This window comes from Salvelinus alpinus, chromosome 6 (genome assembly GCF_045679555.1).
Source record: "Salvelinus alpinus chromosome 6, SLU_Salpinus.1, whole genome shotgun sequence".
NCBI lineage: Eukaryota > Metazoa > Chordata > Actinopteri > Salmoniformes > Salmonidae > Salvelinus > Salvelinus alpinus.
This window is the reverse complement of record NC_092091.1, coordinates 17,360,438-17,381,092: the sequence shown is the minus strand read 5'-3', so window position 1 is coordinate 17,381,092 and position 20,655 is coordinate 17,360,438. Positions and strand designations below refer to the sequence as shown.

Below are 20,655 nucleotides of genomic sequence, written 5' to 3'. Positions count from 1 at the left end.
GCTCTACCCAGGAATCAATCACCACCTCTTGTAGCACCTTCCATCTGTCTAAAGCAAAACACTTAGTGCAGTCTGGGGATTGAGAGCTGAACACTCTAGACAAAGGCTTCCTACATCAGTATGTCTACTGTATCTATCTGATATATAGAACTATCTAAATCTGTTGTGGTAAATACTGTAGACACAATGGTACGTTGTGTAAATGAGTGTACCCTTTGTAAACAGTTCCTTATGAAACATTTACAAGAAAAAAGGCTTCAGAATCAGCTCATAGTATTTTTAATCCATTTGAAAAGCAATCCTTCAAATTATTTTCTTCTTTGTATTTTCCAAAACATTACAAATGCCTGTTGACTTAATTTCTTTTCTTGTGGCTTAAGAACAATGTAGAGCACATAGAGTAGTACAAAGGAGAGAATTGTTCCAGAAGTATCCTTTACATTTTATTTACACTTATGTTTACATTCTGCTTCTGCTTGAGGCTCTATTCAATACATACAGTTGAATTCGGAAGTTTACATACACTTAGGTTGGAGACATTAAAACTCGTTTTTCAACCACTCCACAAAATTCTTGTTAACAAACTATAGTTTTTGCAAGTCGGTTAAGACTTGTGCATGACACAAGTAATTTTTCCAACAATTGTTTACAGACAGATTATTTTGCTTAATCACAATTCCAGTGGGTCAGAAGTTTACATACACTAGGTTGAATGGCATTAGAAGCTTCTGATAGGCTAATTGACATAATTTGAGTCAATTGGAGGTGTACCTGTGGATGTATTTCAAGGCCTACCTTCAAACTCAGTGCCTCTTTGCTTGACATCATGGGAAAATCAAAAGAAAATCAGCCAAGACTTCAGAAAAAAATGTGTAGTCCTCCACAAGTCTGGTTCATGCTTGGGAGCAATTTCCAAACACCTGAAGGTACCACGTTCATCTGTACAAACAATAGTACGCAAGTATAAACACCATGGGACCACGCAACCGTCATACCGCTCAGGAAGGAGACGCATTCTGTCTCCTAGAGATGACCGTACTTTGCTGCGAAAAGTGCAAATCAATCCCAGAACAACAGAAAAGGACCTTGTGAAGATGCTGGAGAAAACAGGTACAAAAGTATCTATATCCACAGTAAAACGAGTTCTATATCGGCATAACCTGAAAGGCCGCTCAGCAAGGAAGAAGCCACTGCTCCAAAACCACCTTCAAAAAGCCAGACTACAGATTGCAACTGCACATGGGGACAAAGATCATACTTTTTGGAGAAATGTCCTCTGGTGAAACAAAAATAGAACTGTTTGGCCATAATGACCATTGTTATGTTTGGAGGAAAGAGGAGGCTTGCACGCCGAAGAACACCATCCCAACCGTGAAGCACAGGGGTGGCAGCATCATGTTGTGGGGGTGCTTTGCTGCAGGAGGGACTGGTGCACTTCACAAAATAGATGGCATCATGAGGCTGGAAAATTATGTGGATATATTGAAACAACATCTCAAGACATCAGTCAGGAAGTTAAAGCTTGGCTCGCAAATGGGTCTTCCAAATGGACAATGACCCCAAGCATACTTCCAAAGTTGTGGCAAAATGGCTTAAGGACAACAAAGTCAAGGTATTGGAGTGGCCATCACAAAGCACTGACCTCAATCTATAGAAAATTTGTGGGCAGAACTGAAAAAGCGGGTGCGAGCAAAGAGGCCTACAAACCTGACTCAGTTACACCAGCTGTGTCAGGAGGAATGGGCCAAAATTCACCCAACTTATTGTGGGAAGCTTGTGGAAGGCTACCCAAAACATTTGACCCAGGTTAAACAATTTAAAGGCAATGCCACCAAATACTGAGTGTATGTAAACTTGGGAATGTGATGAAAGAAATAAAAGCTGAAATAAATCATTCTCTCTACTATTATTCTGACATTTAAAATAAAGTGGTGATACTAACTGACCTAAAACAGGGAATTTTTACTTGGATTAAATGTCAGGAATTGTGAAAAACTGAGTTAACAATGTATTTGGCTAAGGTGTATGTAAACTTCTGACTTCAACTGTATTGATTAAGTTCAGCGTTACAGTGTGATTGAAATGTAAAGCCAATGTTCCCACGCTAGCGGAGACTGCATTCACGGTAAACACTGCTTAAATCGTCTCAATCTGAAAGTACCTTTACATTTCTATCACAATCTGTAACGCTTCGGCGATCCAGACTGAATAGAGCCCTGGGCCTCTTTCTGCAATGTTTTGAGCAGGTCAGTCATAGAGAAATAGATGAGTAAAGTTTGTGTTATCAGAACAAAAACACTTTGAAACAGCTTGAAAAGAAACATGCCAAATACATTAAAAGGAACAGAGACAAATTAACATGGATTAGGCCATGACTAGACTAATTTGATTGGACTCGAAACAGTGCGGTCTTAGTCAGCGACACACACATCAACACCTCCCTAACAACGGTTTTAAACAACTCAGAGATGAATCCACTTAAAACGACATCTAGCAAGTCCCAAGTTCTGACATCATTAGTGACTGTGTGAGTGTTTTTAGAGCGCCAGTGGCATCAGTAGAGGTCCCACGGCAGTAGGAGAGATGTGTACAATGTCCATTAGTGTAGTTCATGACTGGACATCCAGGAACATTGTCATCATACTGCATTGAATAAAGGAAGTGCACCTGGCATTACATCCTCTATTTTCTTATCCAGAAAATGGAAGAGGTGGAAACCCAAGAATACACTGTACATCCTTCATACTGTATCTGAACAGCAATCGATTCAGGTTAATGCCCTAAATGGTTAGTTTGCAGAGTATTGTTCAGCAAAGTGTAAATACCAGACTGCATAATAACAAGGATTCAGGATAAAATAAGAATTCCTGTAGAGCAGAGGAGGCTGGTGGGAGGAGCTATAGGACAGGCTCATTGTAATGACTGGAATGGCATTGAATGAACAGCGTCAAACCTTGTTTCCATGTTTGATGTGCTTGATACCGTTCCATTTTTCCATTCCAGTCTGTACGATGAACCGGTCCTCCAAAAGCTCCTCCCACCAGCCTCCTCTGGTACAGACACATTTTCTGTATAGCATCCGGCATGAGAATCGGTCACATAGCTCCCTGAGTTGTGACATGTTCAGTAAACTACAAGTAAAGATCACTTAAAAACAACAAAAAACAGAGAGCAACAGTTTTCATACCAGCATTCAATTTAATCTCATGTGTTCCTCCCAAGCACTTGCTAATCAATGTATCTGCTTAAGGGATGTAACTCTAGCCTTCAAGGACTGAATGTTCATTTGAGAGATCCACACTCGTAACTTGAACTTTTGAGTAAATCAAGCACGTCTCAATAAGATAAAATGACAACCATGTCTCAATTTAGGATTCAGCTGTAAGAACATTCAGTAAACCTGACCCATTTTACATCCTATTCATGTCGCTATACAGTTTCCCTAATATTTTTTACAGAGCTAAACTAAGCTATATTTGTATGAAAACTAGTGACAATTAATTAAGGAATGGCTGTTTCATATTTGAAAAGTAAACGAGCACGCAAACAGGATGATGCAAACAAGTATTTGACATATAGAAACATAAAAGGTTAAACGGGCAAGGGAAAACATGAGGTAGCTGTTTCACAATTATGTATAAAATGTGTTCCTTCACATCCTTTAAGTAAATCCACTTTCAGGGTCATCGCAATGACAAAGAAAAAACAAACCTATCAAAATTAAGAAAAAAGAAACAATGAGAGATTAACATTGTCACTGGCAATACAACGACCATAAAACTGACTTCATTCACCTTACACTTAGAGAGGAACACTAGTTCTGAAAGCTGAAGGCTATAGTTTGTCTGTGGTAGGATTGTACTGTCTAGGTCAGTGACTTATGTATGTAATGGATCATAGGGACAGGAGAGGTTTCATAACGTACAGTATATACAGACAACTCAAAACAGGTTCTTTACACTGTACAGCATGGATATCTAAAATCCATTCATTTTTAAGCATTTTTACCTGTTCATAATCAGTAATATAGTAACAATATCTCATCTAAAAAGGATAAAAAACAATCCCATAAAGCATTGCACTTTGAAAGAGTCCCTTTGTCTTTCCCCATGTGATATCCATAAGAGAAGTATTGCCTTTGTGAAAGCAATACTCTTCCATTGCATCAGAAAATATTTGGCTATGCAGAAGCCGTAGCCTACTGAAAAACAACAAAGAGTTGGTTATGAATTACTCGAAATACATGGCCCCGGTAGGCCTTTAAATCCAGAATTGTCCTTTGTTCCTTTGCAGCACAGAAACACAAGAAGAAACTGAAGGTACTGTATATTGGAACATCCTGAGATTTTCCTTCCTTTCACAAGAGACAAGAACAATCATGCTACCCTGTACTGTACAACAACCAGCAGCCATTTTGTTTCCTCAGGAAAACCGTTCGGGATGAAGCACTGTGAGAGCACCAGGGCATTGATTTTAGGACAGAGGGGATAGGATAGATGGGAGAGGGGGGCAGCCTGTCTAGAGTCCCATGGTGGGTGGTGAGCTGGTCCTTAGCTAGATCTGCCGGTTGGGAGAACACCTACAATTGCACCCTATTCCCTACATAATGCAATACTTGTCATGGCCTTGGCCTAAAGTAGTGCACTATATAGGGTGTCATTTTGGACACAGAACCTGTCTAGAGTCCCATGGTGGGTGGTGGTGAGCTGGGCCTGGGCTACGGCTAGGTCTGCAGGTTGCCGTACCTCAGAGGGATGATGTAGACAGAGATGTCGTCTCCGGAGCCCAGACGTTCGTTGGCTATCCTCCAGCCTCGGTCCTTCAGGACCCCCCGTGCCCTCATCACCAAGTCCTGAGCTGCCATCGTGTACCTGGGTCACAATGGAAGAGACAAAAGACAGTTAGAAGACACTATGGACAATATACTTTGACATAGGGCAGACAGTTAGTTGTATTCATCTCCATACAGTGTGTGAACAAAGAGCAAGAGAGAGATGACATTACAACCTACACTTTAGAAAGTCTCTACACTCTCCCACCAGTCATCTGGAGCTTACTTAACCCAGTGGTGGGCCGTCAGGGCCTGCAAGGCCTTCTCTGCTGGCCTAAACATCATCAGAATATAATTTTTTTTTTTTAAATATATTTTCCCACAAATATGTATTAAATTATTCCCCAGAGTAAGAGTTATACTCTTCATTTCATAGCTTTCCTCTTGGTTGCACTGCTTCCAGCCCCAGGTTGAGATTTGGAGGGCTGGTCTTTATGTTAGATCTTTTATCCAATCATATTCAGCCATCATGTGTTGCCAGGGGTCTAAAATCTGCCCTCGTGCCTTCAGAATCAACAGTGCGGGCGCTTTTAGCTTAAAGTGAATGGAAATGAAAATTTAGTGTCAACCAATCAGCTTTAGAGTTGGCTATTGTACGCCTGCTGGCTGGCTCCAGTGTTACACAGGAGCCAGCTAGCAGGCGTAGTGCGTGCACGTCTTTTGATTGGATTACCAATATTGAGAGGCAGGTCCTATGGGCAGGTCTATGCAGAACCTCAGAACTAGGAAACTGAATTTGATAAACTAATTAATTCGCGTACTACTAAGCTGTTTTTTCAACCCACAATGGCGGAAGGAGGAGAAGATATCGATTTGGTCGAGGATATAATTATAACGCCATTCTCAAGACAAACTTTTCAAGAAAAGTTAGACATTGTAAGGAGAGGTCGCCCGACGCCGACGCTACAAAGCCTGTCACAGGCGGGAAAGGGGTTCGTTCCCCACTTTCAAAGGTCCAACTACGAGCGCTATCAATGGCTCACAGGCTCCGAGAAGCACTGCAAACTGTACTGCTGGGAATGCCTATTATTTGCAAGTGATCGATTTGGTGTTTGGAGCCACACTGGCTTTGCAAACTTGAGTTGTCTAACCAAGGCAGCAACGAGACACCAAAGTACAGCTGGGCACTTACAAGCAATGGTGCTTTTGAAAACTTTTGGGGACACCCGAGTGGATCTACAGCTCAACGAACAAGCGCGCAGGGCAACGGAGCTGCACAATGAAAAGGTGAAGAAAAATAGGGAAATATACACCGTTTACCCACACTGTTTACCCAAAAATTTCAAGGTGACGCAACGCCTGGTTATACTGCGTTTCTGTCTAAATGTATATTGTCTAGAGCCATGGCATCATAATGATGGTAATAAGAGGTGGATTAATTCGGGTGGGACTGTGTAGGACCTCACTGAAGGCCCAGGCCCCAGGCACGCCACTGACTTAACCCCAAACTAAGAAAGGGGTAGAACATTTCAGATATGATTTCAATGTTATCACTTAAATCAACCACCATGCCATGGGATCCTCAAGACAGGAACCTTTACGTTACTAGTCTCACAAGCTCTTCATCGACTTCAGAGAATACTTTTAAAATGTGTGTAATTACGGCAAGATACTATAAGAAGCATATCCTCTCCAAATAAGAGCGAGGTGAGTGTGATTTGACCACAGCATCGGTCTGTCAGCAGCTGGACTACAGTAGTATGAGCGAAACATGGAACGTAGAACATGCCTATGCTGGTCGTCAGGGCCACAGTTGGCAAGGAAACCAGTGACTGCCTCGGCAACGTCCTGGTTGGATAGAACGTCCCACAGCCCATCTGTCCCCATCACCAGGACGTCATCCACCCCGTGTTCATACTGCGTCAGAGGGTACACTTTGACCTGTGGATGGGGAGAGAGGGAGGTAATAGTGATGTTATTACAGAGAAAATAGAAGATCACAGACACATCCGGTCTGCACTGTAGACCATTAATGGTGATAGAAAATCATCATCATTCAGAGGTATGCACTACACAATGTGTAACACCGTCTCCCTCCACACATTGTAACACCGTCTCCCTCCACACATTGTAACACCGTCTCCCTCCACACATTGTAACACCGTCTCACTCCACAAATTGTAACACCGTCTCCCTCCACACATTGTAACACCGTCTCCCTCCACACATTGTAACACCGTCTTCCTCCACACATTGTAACACCGTCTCCCTCCACACAATACTTTGGGATTTTGGCAATCAGGCGCTTTATCTACTTCCCCAGAGTCAGAAGAACTTGTAAAAAACATTTTTATGTCTCTGTTCCCAGTATGAAGGAAGTTAGAGCTACACACAATACCCCATAATGACAAAGGAAAAAATGGCATTTAGAAATGTTTGCAAATTGAAATAACTGAAATATCACATTTACATAAGTATTCAGACCCTTTACTCAGTACTTTGTTGAAGCACCTTTGGCAGTGATTACAGCCATGAGTCTTCTTGGGTTTGATGCTACAAGTTTGGCACACCTGTATTTGGGGAGTTTCTCCCATTCCTCTCTGCAGATCCTGTCAGGTTGGATGGGGAGCGTCGCTGCACAGCTATTTTCAGGTCTCTCCAGAGATGTTTGATCATGTTCAAGTACAGGCTCTGGCTGGGCCACTCAAGGACATTCGGAGACTTGTCCCGAAGCCACTCCTGCATTGTCTTGGCTGTGTGCTTAGGGTCGTTGTCCTGTTGGAATGTAAACCTTCGCCCCAGTCTGAGGTCCTGAGCGCTCTGGAGCAGGTTTTCTTCAAGGATCTCTCTGTACTTTGCTTCGTTCATCTTTCCCTCGATCCTGACTAGTCTCCCAGTCCCTGACACTGAGGAGTGTCTTCCATCTGGCCACTCTACCATAAAGGCCTGATTGGTGGAGTGCTGCAGATATGGTTGTCCTTCTGGAAGGTTCTCCCATCTCCACAAAAGGAACTCTGGAGCTCTGTCAGAGTGACCATCAGGTTCTTGGTCCTCCCTGACCAAGGCCCTTCTTCCCCGATTGCTGAGTTTGGCCGGGCTGCCAGCTCTAGGAAGAGTATTGGTGGTTCAAAAGTTCTTCCATCTAAGAATGATGGAGGCCACTGTGTTCTTGAGGACCTTCATTGCTGCAGACATTTTATGGTTCCCTTCCCCACATCCCACAATCCTGTCTATGAGCTCAACAGACAATTCCTTTGACCTCATACGGCTTGGTTTTTACTCTGACATGCACTGTCAACTGTGAGACCTTATATAGACAGGTGTGGGCCCTACCAAATCATGTCCAATCAATTGAATTTACCACAGGTGTTGTAAAAACATCTCAAGAATGATCAATGGAACCAGGATGCACTTGAGCTCAATTTCTGGTCTCCTAGCAACAGGTCTGAATACTTTCGTAAATAAGGTTTCTGTTTATTATTCTTAATTTGGAAAAATTTCTAAAAACTTGTTTTCGCTTTGTCATTATGGGGTATTATGTGTAGATTGATGAGAAAAAAACATATTTAATCAATTTTAGAATAAGGCTGTAATGTAACAAAAATGTGGAAAATGTGAAGTGGTCTGAATACTTTCCGAATGCACTGCATCTGCTCACCCATAGACTTCCAGCCATTGTGCTAACGCTACTTCGCTACTTCTGGGGAAGTAGATAAAAGGGCCTCCTTGCCAAAATCTCAAAGTATCCATTTCATGAACAGGCTATGAAGAATGACTCATCTGTACATACATTCTTCCTTTCCTTGTTCTTGATCTTGTCTTGTACCCCTGTCTTTTATGATAACAGACAGCTATAGCCTGCTGGTTCCACAAAGAGGTCTTCTAAATGCATAGATCAATGCTACTCCGTCTACTAGCACTGCTACAGCACACGCTCTTCAAGTATCTGGTATAATGAAAAGGCATCCTGCAGTATGTCACAATCAGAGAGCACTAAGTAATGCCTCTGGCTTTGGTCTTTGTACAAAGTGCCATGGTTTTGAAGTATTGTTGTTTCAATGTGCTGGTAGAGGGAGTACTGTTATGGCGATAACCATGGACATGTTGTTCCTCCATAGGAGGCATATCACGTCACCTCACACAAACTGGGAGTGCTAGTCAGTCACTGAACAAACACTACATGAAGACGGTGTTGTAATAATGGTTGTGAAAGAATCAGTCAAAAGGCTAAAGGCAAAAAATATTGTCTTATCAACCTCTGTCTGACTGGAATAATAACCAGCAATGGGAGACGCAATCTTAAGAATCTGTTTCACAATACAGTTCAAGGGAGATTTCGAAATGGAGACGTCATACTGTAAAACAGTGATGACTCTCCCACATCTTACTTTTGACCCACAACAGGAAGTGATTAACAGGAAGAGCCTTGACCTTCGGTTCACCCAATGGGAAGCAGTGGAAACCACTGACCGCTGGATTCCATAGCAATTTTACGACCTCCATCTTATATACATACTGTCTGCACATGTATTTACTGTGACTTTAAAGCAACAGTAAGGGCAGATAGACGGCAAGGAAAAAAGGTTCAAAAGAAGAGATCTTCAAAAAAAAGCTAATCTACTGTAGTAGTTGCATACTGCCTGAACCATGACTGAACTCAGAGGGTGATGAATTAAAGATCAAGAGAGTGTTGAGAGCTTCCTGACTATCAGGAGGCAGGAGGTACGTGTTCAGTGGAGGGTTGGTTGGGAGGTGAGAGCTTCTTTTAAGACTTGATGGGCCCTGGTCAAAAGCGGTGAACTATAAAAGGGATAGGGTGCCGTTTGGAACACAGGAATGGCTTCCTCTCATTGTATCATGATGATCTTGAGGTCAATAAGGATTGATGCACTGGAATGTGGAACTATTAAAAACCCACCAGGTTATTGATAGACAGGAAATAGAAAATGAGGAGTACCGTACTCTACCTCGGGACAGCAGGACAGGAAGGGCTTGATGTAGATGTTGGAGTCATGCACTTTGAGCTCGTGGTCTCCCAGGCCCCTGGTGACCCCGATAGTAGCCAACACACGGGCCTGTGGAGGGATGAGACCATCAAAGAGAGGAACTATAATCACCTCCCTCTGACCCCATGACCCTCATTCCCCAACTCTGTTTGGCAACAATAATTATTTCAAACCAATGTTTGGAATCATTTGATCTATTGAAGTCTTTTGATGTGTGTGGACCTCAGGGTCAATTCTACCGGTTTTTCAACTCGGCGGGATGGGGAATTGAAATAACAATCCTCATTTAAAATAATCTACTAAATTGAAATTCTATTTACCCTGGCGCAGATAAATCATACTCCCCTCTGAGATTCCTTATTCATCAGGGCAGAACTGAAAACTGGACCAATGATGGCCTCATGACCTTATAATGATGACCTCCAAGGATATGTTCTCTCAGAGCAAATCTGATCTTCATAAACACACACAATCCTTAACGATCTATCTCCTCTCTCCCTAGTCTGAGACGCCGGCACGGTCTACGGTCTCCCTCATTTGTACTCTGTGTGAAATTCCTTTTGATTGCTACTGTCTGCACATATCGCCTCTGTCTCTGAAAAGGACTATCGGCTCAGAGCTGGGGAGCAGTACTAATTGAATCTATATCAAATAGGAGCCATGTGAGGAGGAGAGGGAGAGAGAGGAGGGAAGCGGTGAGAGTGAGGAAGATGAGAAAGAGAATGGGCGACAGAGGGGGGCGAGGAAAGAAAGAGGGGGTAAGAGTAAAGGTAGAGGAGAGAGATTGAGGAGGCAGTCGTACAGTCCGTTGGCCTGACCGTGGATCAGTATGCAGTGCAAATGCCGCAACTAGAGAGCGATGAAAAGAGAGACTAGATAATGATGGAGAGAGACAGGGAGAGAGGGAGAAAGAGAGAGCTCCTCGGGCGGTTAAGGAGAAACATCCTGGGATTAATTGTTGAGCGTATGTACGGCCCCAACATGCTGTGCCGGGCTTTGAAGTGCTCTGGCGTTCCTCTCCAGCACAACCCATCTGCTCCCTTCTATCGCCATATCTACCCATCTCTCCCTCCCTTCTATCTACCCATCTCTTGCCCTCTCTCCCTACACTATTGCCCTATCTACTCATCTCTCTCTCCCCCTCTGTAAAGGAGGGACTGGCTTCGGCTGGCACTTGATGTTGTGGGAACAGCCAAATGTGATAGGAGGGTTTGTGTGGTGTGGTAACAGACTGCATTTGGGGGGGGATATCTTCTTGGTCCTCAACTAACGACACAACCCCCTACTGCCTACATGTCAGATGATGGGCATAGTAGCAAACTGTGATAGCCAGACTTTGGCTTGGCATCTCAAGAACCACATTAACATGATATAGGCTAGCAATCTTATCGTGTGTGCAGTGTGACTGTTATAAAGATGGTCTGTAACGCCACCATAGTGAGCCTTCCTGCAGGCTGAAACTGCTCCTTCCTCCAGTGTGACACTGGGTTGACTAATGGTGCCCTGGTGGAGCTTTGATTACAGCTTAGCAACACAAGGCTGTGGGAGTAACCCTATCAGCAGGCAGGGAGCAGGGAGAGAAGCAGGCAGTACGGCGAGAGTAGTCTTACCTTCTTCCCTTCGCCGTAGATTAGGGGAAACTTCAGGTCGTCGTCCTCAATGGTTTTATATGCCCTGCACACAGGAGAGAAGAGACTTTAATGGGTTTTTGTTTTATGGCAGCCAGGCAGGCAGTGGTTCGTACGCAGTGTGCCCGGGAGATACACCACCTCCCTCAGGGCCTGTAGACGAGACGAGCTGAGGAGACAGAGTTAGGAAGAAAAGAGAAACACCCAGACAATACAAAGAGAGAAAACATATCTTTACATATTATTATTTTTTTGCTGTTTTTGTGAAAATATACCCTTGACAAAGTGGGAAATACCAATGAATGTATGAGATGGTGTTCCTGTTTCAGATTGTGTGTGTGTGTGTGTGTGTGTGTGTGTGTGTGTGTGTGTGTGTGTGTGTGTGTGTGTAAAGAGGGGTGATTGATTGATTTTCCCCCCCTGTATAATCCTCCATATTCTCAAAGCAGTGTTTAAACAACCCCCACTCATGCATTTTTCAACAGCATGTGACTGGGAGTCGATGAAGATGCAGTACAAGAGATCAGACTGGAAAGTATTACACACGTGCTACGGAAAGGTCTTACATTTGAATCTGGGCATCTATAGTACATTCAATGTAAGACATCTATACTGGCTCCTTAAGAAAGCCAATGTACTAATGCACATGATGCCTACTGCCCATTCTTTTTCAGTGTTAAACGTTCCTTTCTAAGCAGCAGTTATGACCACATCGAAAGTAACCACCCCATGGTCACAAATCACACCATTTATACCAACTGAAAGGAGTCTGGATTTTCTATTCTAAATTCACACCTGGTCCTCCATGTGAATGTGATAAACACCAGCTTGGTAATGAAAGCCGTCCTACCATATGTTGTCAGATGCATTTCAGCTGTGCTGGTGTAGAGAGAGGAGGGTTAGACAGGACTGGAATGGTTTGTAGATTACTGGTTCCACTCTGAGACCATATGCTTCCACCCTGGGCCAGCAGGACTCACACACTCAGCACTTTCTGCAGCATGCAGAGCTAGATCTGAGGCCATGCTATCCATCCATCCATCCACAGTATTTATCTATTCATCTATCTACAGTATCCGTCCATCCATCTGCAGGTATTCCCAAACTGGGGTACGCGTACCCCTGGCCGTCGGAGGTACGCCAAATAAAAATGTGAGGCACATTTTTTAAATCACATTTTCAAAACAGTCCATTTATATTTTCCAATGAGGCCATACAGTTGGGTGGGTTTTTCCCCCCCTCGCCTGAGTAGCCTCGTTTCACTGCCAAAAATAAAATGAAACCATCTAGAGTTCAGAGAAATAACAACTATGTCAAATACAGGTAACCTAGTCAAATAATTAACATCCAATCACATTAACCGTTACTCTCTTGCGGGAATTCCACTAACCGTCCGTATGTAACCTAACATAGATGCTGCTCATGTTGGTATCTGTGCGGATGGCGCAAAAGCCATGACAGGGAGCATAGTGGAGTGGGAACTCGCATGCAAGCAGTTGCTCCCGACGCCACTTGGGTACATTGCAGAATCCACCGAGAGACTCTTGCTGCTAAGGGAATGCCTGACAGCTTGAAATACGTTTTGGACACTACAGTGAAAATGGTTAACTTTGTTAAAGCAAGGACCTTGAACTCTCATGCATTTTCTGCACTATGCAATGATATGGGCAGCGACCATGTAACACTTTTACAACATACAGAAGTGTGCTGGTTATCAAGGGGCAAAGTATGGACAATTGTTTTTAAATTAAGTGACGAGCTTAAAGTTTTCTTCACTGACCATCATTTTCACTTGTCTGACCGCTTGTGTGATGATGAGTTTCTCACATGACTGGCCTATCTAGGTGATGTTTTTTCTCACCTGAATGTCATGAATCTAGGATTACAGGGACTCTCCGCAACTATATTCAATGTGCGGGACAAAATTTAGGCTAAATAGTTGGAGCTCTTCTCGGTCTGCATTAACAAGGACAACACACAGGTCTTTCCATCATTGTATGATTTTTCGTGTGCAAATGAACAAGCTTACAGACAATGTCAAATGTTATATAGCGAAGCACCTGAGTGACTTGGATGCTCAATTATGCAGGTACTTTCCAGAAACAAAGGACACAAACAACTGAATTCATTATCCCTTTCATGCCCTGCCTCCAGTCCACTTACCGATATCTGAACAACAGAGCCTCATCGAAATTGCAACAAGCGGTTCTGTGAAAATTGAATATAAATCAGAAGCCAATGCCAGATTTCTGGATTGGGCTGCGCTCAGAGCATCCTGCCTTGGCAAATCGCGCTGTGAAGACACTGATGCCCTTTGCAACCACGTACCTACGTGAGAGTGGATTCTCAGCCCTCACTACATGAAAACTAAATACAGGCACAGACTGTGTGTGGAAAATGATTTAAGACAGACTCTCCAATACAACCCAACAGTGCAGAGTTATGTGCATATCCTCAGGAGGCTGAAGAAATTTGGCTTGTCACCAAAAGCACACAAACTGTTACAGATGCACAATCGAGAGCATCCTGTAGGGCTGTATCACCGCCTGGTACGGCAATTGCTCCGCTCACAACCGTAAGGCTCTCCAGAGGGTAGTGAGGTCTGCACAACGCATCACCGGGGGCAAACTACCTGCCCTCCAGGACACCTACACCACCAGATGTCACAGGAAGGCCATAAAGATCATCAAGGACAACAACCACCCGAGCCACTGCCTGTTCACCACGCTATCATCCAGAAGGCGAGGTCAGTACAGGTGCATCAAAGCGGGGACCGAGAGACTGAAAAACAGCTTCTATCTCAAGCCCATCAGACTGTTAAACAGCCACCACTAACATTGAGTGGCTGCTGCCAACATACTGACTCAACTCCAGCCACTTTAATAATGGAAAAATGTATGTAAAAAATGTATCACTAGCCACTTTAAACAATGCCACTTAATATAATGTTTACATACCCTACATTACTCATCTCATATGTATATACTGTACTCGATACCATCTACTGCATCTTGCCTATGCCGTTCTGTACCATCACTCATTCATATATTTTTATGTACATATTCTTCATCCCTTTACACTTGTGTGTATAAGGTTGTTGTTGTGAAATTGTTAGGTTAGATTACTCGTTGGTTATTACTGCATTGTCGGAACTAGAAGCACAAGCATTTCGCTACACTCGCATTAACATCTGCTAACCATGTGTATGTGACAAATAACATTTGATTTGCATCCTTTCAAGCACACCCTTCTCATGAACATGTGATGAGTTATTCACAATTTTCGATGAACAAATAAGGTTTTATATGTAAGATGGTTAAATAAAGAGTATAATGATTGATTATATTATTATTTGTGCCCTGGTCCTGCATGTGAGCTGGGTTGTGACAAAAACTCACACTCATTCTTACGTTTAGTAAATGTATCGTATAGTGTGTGTGGGGCAGGCTTACAATGATGGCAAAAAACAACATTTGAGAGTGCGCCGACCCTGGTGCTAGAGGGGGTACGCAGCAGGAGGTTGAACGTTTGAAAGGGTACGGGACTATAAAAAGTTTGGGAACCACTGATCTACAGTATCCATCTAGCCATCCATCGACAGTATCCATCCACAGTATCCATTTATCCATCCATCCATCCATCCACAGTATCCATCCATCCATCCATCCACAGTATCCATCCATCCGTCCACAGTATCCATCTATCCATCCGTCCACAGTATCCATCAATCAATCCATCCATCCAGTATCATCCATCAATCCACAGTATCCATCCATATCTACAGTACCCATCTATCTACAGTATCCATCCATATCAACAGTATCCATCCATATCTACAGTATCCATCCATATCTACAGTATCCATCTAGTGTTATACAAACTTGTAAGGCTGAGCACAGAAATACTGTCCTTCACTTTAGCACTTTAATATGATCTATGGTCCTTTCTGACTCATTCTGTGAGGTTCTTTTCATTCCATCATTTCACCTACAAAAACATAAAGCTTTATACTGAAAATCCCCAGCAGCCTTCATGATTTCAAAGGACATCTAGCAGACATCTTCAGACTAGTCCCTATGGGGACTGAGTCAGACTCCCAGTGAAGTTAGTGTTTTACCAGGACGCTCCCAGTCTCAGAGCGCGGTCTCTCTCTGTCTAGCTGGAGATAAAGCATGTGTGACAGCGTGACATACACACATTAATCCCCTTATAATACCTGCTCCCACTCATACCTCCGGGACTGTCAGGGACAACACTATGGTTGCTGCAAACAGCACCAGACATTCACAGGCTCATTTTCCTGACGAAGACCCAGCTTGGGGTTGAAACGTTGTCCAATGAACCTACCCCTGGGAGCATGTACCAGTGTGTGGATTTCATTGTTCATTAGACCATGGTTTTCTACAGTGTGGGGGTCTATTTCAGACAACCACACTGTAGTGTGTGACAGAGGAGAGGGGAGGAGAGGTGTTGGGTGTAGTAACTGCTAGCCTGTATCCTCCACTCTGCTGGTGATGAGAGATGGGCAGGAGAGCAGTGATCTCATCTCTTACGAGTGGGCAGGGCCACTGCTCAGTGTACTGGGGTGATAGAGAGAGACATTAGCTTTACGTGCTCAGTATACTAACCACGACTCAAACAGGCACTCACAGTGCACACACACACACACACACACACATCAATAAACTGTGGGGTGACATTGAGGGGCCGTCAGCAGCAGTCAGTCATGTATGGAGTCAGACAGATTGCGATATTAGAGAGTAAAGGCAAACCTCAAGACAACCATTTGCCCAAGTTTGATAGACTATAAATCGATGCAGTGTGTGTTCAGAATTAAAACAGGGCCAAAGTGGACAGGGGTGTGGGCCTACAGTATCTCTCCAAAAATAGACTATTTACATCACACTGCCATCGTAGGCAGGAAAGAGGGGAGTGCATACAGAGAGGGAGAATGAAGAGAGAGAAAGACAAAAGAGAGCAGTAAATAAATGTGTGACAATGATGAACGTTCTAGGATTAACCCCTCTCTCCTCTCCTTTGTCTCGGAGAACAGGAGTCCAGTGAGACAGCTTGAGTCCATTGATCTCCTGCTTCCTCTCTCTCCCTCCTTGTTTCCCTCCCTCCATCCACTGTTGGCTGCCGGGCTGTTTGAAAATGTAGAACATGCGTGCTGCTAAACATCCATCAACTGAACACGGCCCTGAAACACCACCGCCTGCCATCCTTAACAACCCCCCATCTGCACTATCAACTCACAGCCCAGCTCACTGCCAACTGGGCATGAGAGGGAGGAGGTGGTAGAGGGAGTGAGGGAGCACACAGACACACACACAAATGCAGTTACGTCTTTTTGTCTGTTATGGTACACTAGAGGCCAGTTGTAGTCCTGAGAAGTGGCCACTTTTAAAGGAATCTGTTTAAAAATACATCACAAGTGTAACCGATGTGAAATGGCTAGCTAGTTAGCGGTGGTGCGCGCTAATAGCGTTTCAATCATTGACGTCACTCGCTTTGAGACCTTGAAGTAGTGGTTCCCCTTGCTCTGCTTCGTGTGTGACTGTTGTTGATGTGTGCAGAGGGTCCCTGGTTCGCGATCGGGCAGGATCATTGACGTCACTCGCTTTGAGACCTTGAAGTAGTGGTTCCCCTTGCTCTGCTTCGTGTGTGACTGTTGTTGATGTGTGCAGAGGGTCCCTGGTTCGCGATCGGGTCGGGGTGAGGGGACGGACTAAAGTTATACTGTTACATTGATGCTGTTGACCCGGATCACTGGTTGCTGCGGAAAAGGAGGCGGTCGAAAGGGGGGTGAGTGTAACCGATGTGAAATGGCTAGCTAGTTAGCGGTGGTGCGTGCTAATAGCGTTTCAATCGGTGACGTCACTCCCTTTGAGACCTTGAAGTAGTGGTTCCCCTTGCTCTGCAAGGGCCACGGCTTTTGTGGAGCGATGGGTAACGACGCTTCGTGGGTGACTGTTGTTGATGTGTGCAGAAGGTCCCTGGTTCGCGCCCGGACGGACTAAAGTTAAACTGTTACACAGGCATGTCTGAGTCAGTGAGACAGATGGTCAGTTCTGGATTCAATAAGGAGCAGCACTGCTCTACATCGGCACATCTTAACAGCACACAGAACCGCATTGACAAAGCTCCAGCACCAATAAACCTCCCCTCAATCACCTCTTGCTCGTTCACTCCTCCCTTCAGTCTGCCTCTGTATCAAAGATGATGTGGAGCTGTGATGGGCCCTAGTTCTGTCCAGATCACTGATGAGCTGAATTGTCCCTGTCATTCATACAGACAACACAGTATGTCTGGGTCTATCAGAGCATTCCCTGTCAATCAGCTTTACTGAGTGCCGTGGATGAGAATGAGAGTTTCAGATAGACAAAGTGATTGCGGACAAAGGACATTATTTCAATAGTACTGTGTAGTTGCTTGTGAAATTGCAAACTGTAAAGTTCCAATGACAAATCATGCAAAGATGCCTAATTTGAATGATCTAATGATTATGGATCTCATGACTATGGTAAAATGGTGGGGTGGGATGATTTCCTAAATGCAGCATCTGTCTAACTTATTCCAATGAGAGGACCAAGGCCCTCATTACTTGAGTTCCAGTAATCAAACAAACCACTGGTGGAAAGAAAGACAGACACAGATAGACAGTTGGATAGAGACAGACAGACCAGACAGATAAATAGATACCCACCAGCCAGACATAGTGAAGTCCCGGTAAAGCATCCTCTTCCCCACCTCCTTCCTCTGTACACGTCTGGGGAACTCCAGATGTGTAAACTCGCCTCCTAACAGGTGCGGCTGCATGTAGGCCTTTACAGAGAGAGAGGAGAGAGAGGAGATTGCCTTCCTATCCACTGGGCATTTCAATCAAACAGTCTATTAAACCAACCAAGACACCAGGCAGGAGAGTTAAGCCTAGTAACTGTCTGTACAGGGAGTCATATGTTGTGATAACTGACAGCTGTGCTTAATAAGAACAGAGCAGACCTGGGTTCAAATACTATTTGAAATCTTTCAAATACTTTGATCGTTTTCTCTGCCTGGAATGTTAGATGGCTGGGGTTTGCACTTTTGCGACTAGTCTATTGGTTCCATTGCGCCAGTCAAGCACAGCTAAAGTTCGCTATGATTCAGGGGGTTGTAGTCGAGTTCCTCCACTTACCGGGAACTGTGGGAGCTATTACGCAGACCTGAGCAGAAAATATTAGTATTTTGTAGTTTATTTCCAAATATCAACAATACAATATTCAAAGTACTCAAAAATGTAGTCGAATATAGAAAATCAACTGAAGGCAATTATTTCCCTTGATATTCAAATAAAGGTCTCAGAAAAACAAATAACATTTAAAAGTAACCTGAATACTTCTTAGAAAAACAAATAATATTTGAAGGTATTTGAATATATGCAAGTTATTTGAAACCCCCCAAAAATTATGGCTGCTAAATATTTGATGAAGAACTAAAAAACTACAATAGTTTGTTTGATTAGTCTAAAATACTGTATATGATCATTAGGGTCGAGGTCAATAGCTGGATCTACACAACAAATGACCTGGGACATGGACTTATGATGTCCCTTTCAGGCATTTAGCTAGATCTAGGAAACCGTTTGTGAGGAACATTGACTCATAACAATAGAGCAGAACACTTTTGCAGTTTAAAATAATGACAAAAATACATTTACATAATGAGTGAGACATAAGGACACTTGACATCAAGTTCTTATACATATGTAGTGACTTTGTGGTCATGTGTTGTGATACAGTAGGAGTTGAATTCTTCCTCTTACCAGGAACTGCAGGCGCTGCCTCTCTGACTCTGGTGTGAACTCTGTAGACATGGGGATGACCTCTCCACCTCGGATAATGATCGCTCTGAAGGGCAAAGCAACAAAACAATATGTGTTTATTTCTGTTGGTGTGTGTGTGTAAATACAATGGCTCTCCCACACCACATGTCCCTGCAAGAATGACCTCAATACCAGTAGACAGCATTTTTTCTCTGTTAGCCAAATTGCAAATTAAAGGCTTTTTAAAATAACCACACATTTGTGAATCATTATATTAATCAAGTGTGCAACACTATGTGCAATGTGGTGTAGATGAGAAGCTCCTGTATAGTTTGAATTGGTATCCTTATTTTGTTTGTCTATATACTATTACAGTATGCTAATAGCTGAACTCAAACCTGAAGCCGGAATGTGGCTTCGGCCACACCACATCCAAGGCTAGCGTAAACAGAAAAGTTGAGAGAGATTGATCTCACCAGACATATTTTACTCATCGAAATCCACCCGTGTGCGTGTCTCACCTGCTGTCCCCGGCATTTCCAACATAGAGCTTTCCCAATAAAAAGAGTGCACACAGAGCAGTACAGCCCCCTGAGATGTTAAACACAGCCTTGTCTCTCTCAATCTGGGCATCCTGAAAACACAACCCAACAAACACATAAGTGTACACACACACACAGCAAAAAAACTGTGTCTCTAAACATATATTTTCCAGTTACAAAGTAGCAAGAAATAAGGACCTGATTTGGATTAAAGTCCTTGATACGGTAACATACCATATATAACATTTGCATTTTGTATTTATAATGGATCCCGATTAGCTGATGCCAAGGCAGCAGCAACTCTTCCTGGGGTCCAAACACATTAAGGACGACTCACAGGAAGAGCATTATGTCCAGGAGCAAAAAACAATAAATGAAAACCTAAAGACGTGGTGAAGTTTGAGGGAGTACTCGTTATTACACGGCTTAATTAGGTTGATTAATTTAGCACTAATTAAACCGAGAAAATTATTTTAAAAATACATGATGTTAATTCATTAATAAGGAGAATAATTAATCAGTCACTGAATTAATCAAAAAGCTAACAGAAAAAATGTAACCAACCAACCAACCTATAGCTCTACCAAAATTATGTACCATTTCACAAGTTAACCCTTTCTATTCTATACAATCGTGAGAGTCGTGGAGAAGTTAAAATGGTTTGAAGCACAAACCAGAGTATGTAGCCTTGTCCGAGCAAGAACAGCTCATAGGGCAGCAGCCAATCTTTCTGTAGCGTGAAGCAGCTTGATGTACATTGTACATCGTACATTGTACAAGGCTACATACTCCCCTGGATAGGATGCTCGTCTATCGCAGGGTCAACAATCCTACTGTGACGCTGGCTGTATGAATACGGGTCCAGACCAGGAAGTGATGAGTGGAAATGTGTACCCTGGGTTAC

At 43.4% G+C, this 20,655-nt stretch overlaps 1 protein-coding gene across 1 annotated transcript in view; it reads right to left on the bottom strand.

The window, feature by feature from the left end:
• Positions 1-263: 263 nt before the first annotated feature.
• The window catches only part of LOC139578266 (protein phosphatase 1H-like), a 51,183-nt gene continuing 30,791 nt past the window's right edge, over positions 264-20,655 (bottom strand). Inside the window, exons 4-10 of the mRNA XM_071405657.1 lie at positions 19,731-19,843; positions 19,210-19,294; positions 18,112-18,230; positions 11,388-11,451; positions 9,739-9,846; positions 6,561-6,712; positions 264-4,871 (exon numbers count right to left, since the gene is read on the bottom strand). Coding sequence (XP_071261758.1) covers positions 4,724-4,871; positions 6,561-6,712; positions 9,739-9,846; positions 11,388-11,451; positions 18,112-18,230; positions 19,210-19,294; positions 19,731-19,843 — 789 coding nt within the window. The 3' untranslated portion in view covers positions 264-4,723. The remainder of the gene's footprint in view (positions 4,872-6,560; positions 6,713-9,738; positions 9,847-11,387; positions 11,452-18,111; positions 18,231-19,209; positions 19,295-19,730; positions 19,844-20,655) is intronic.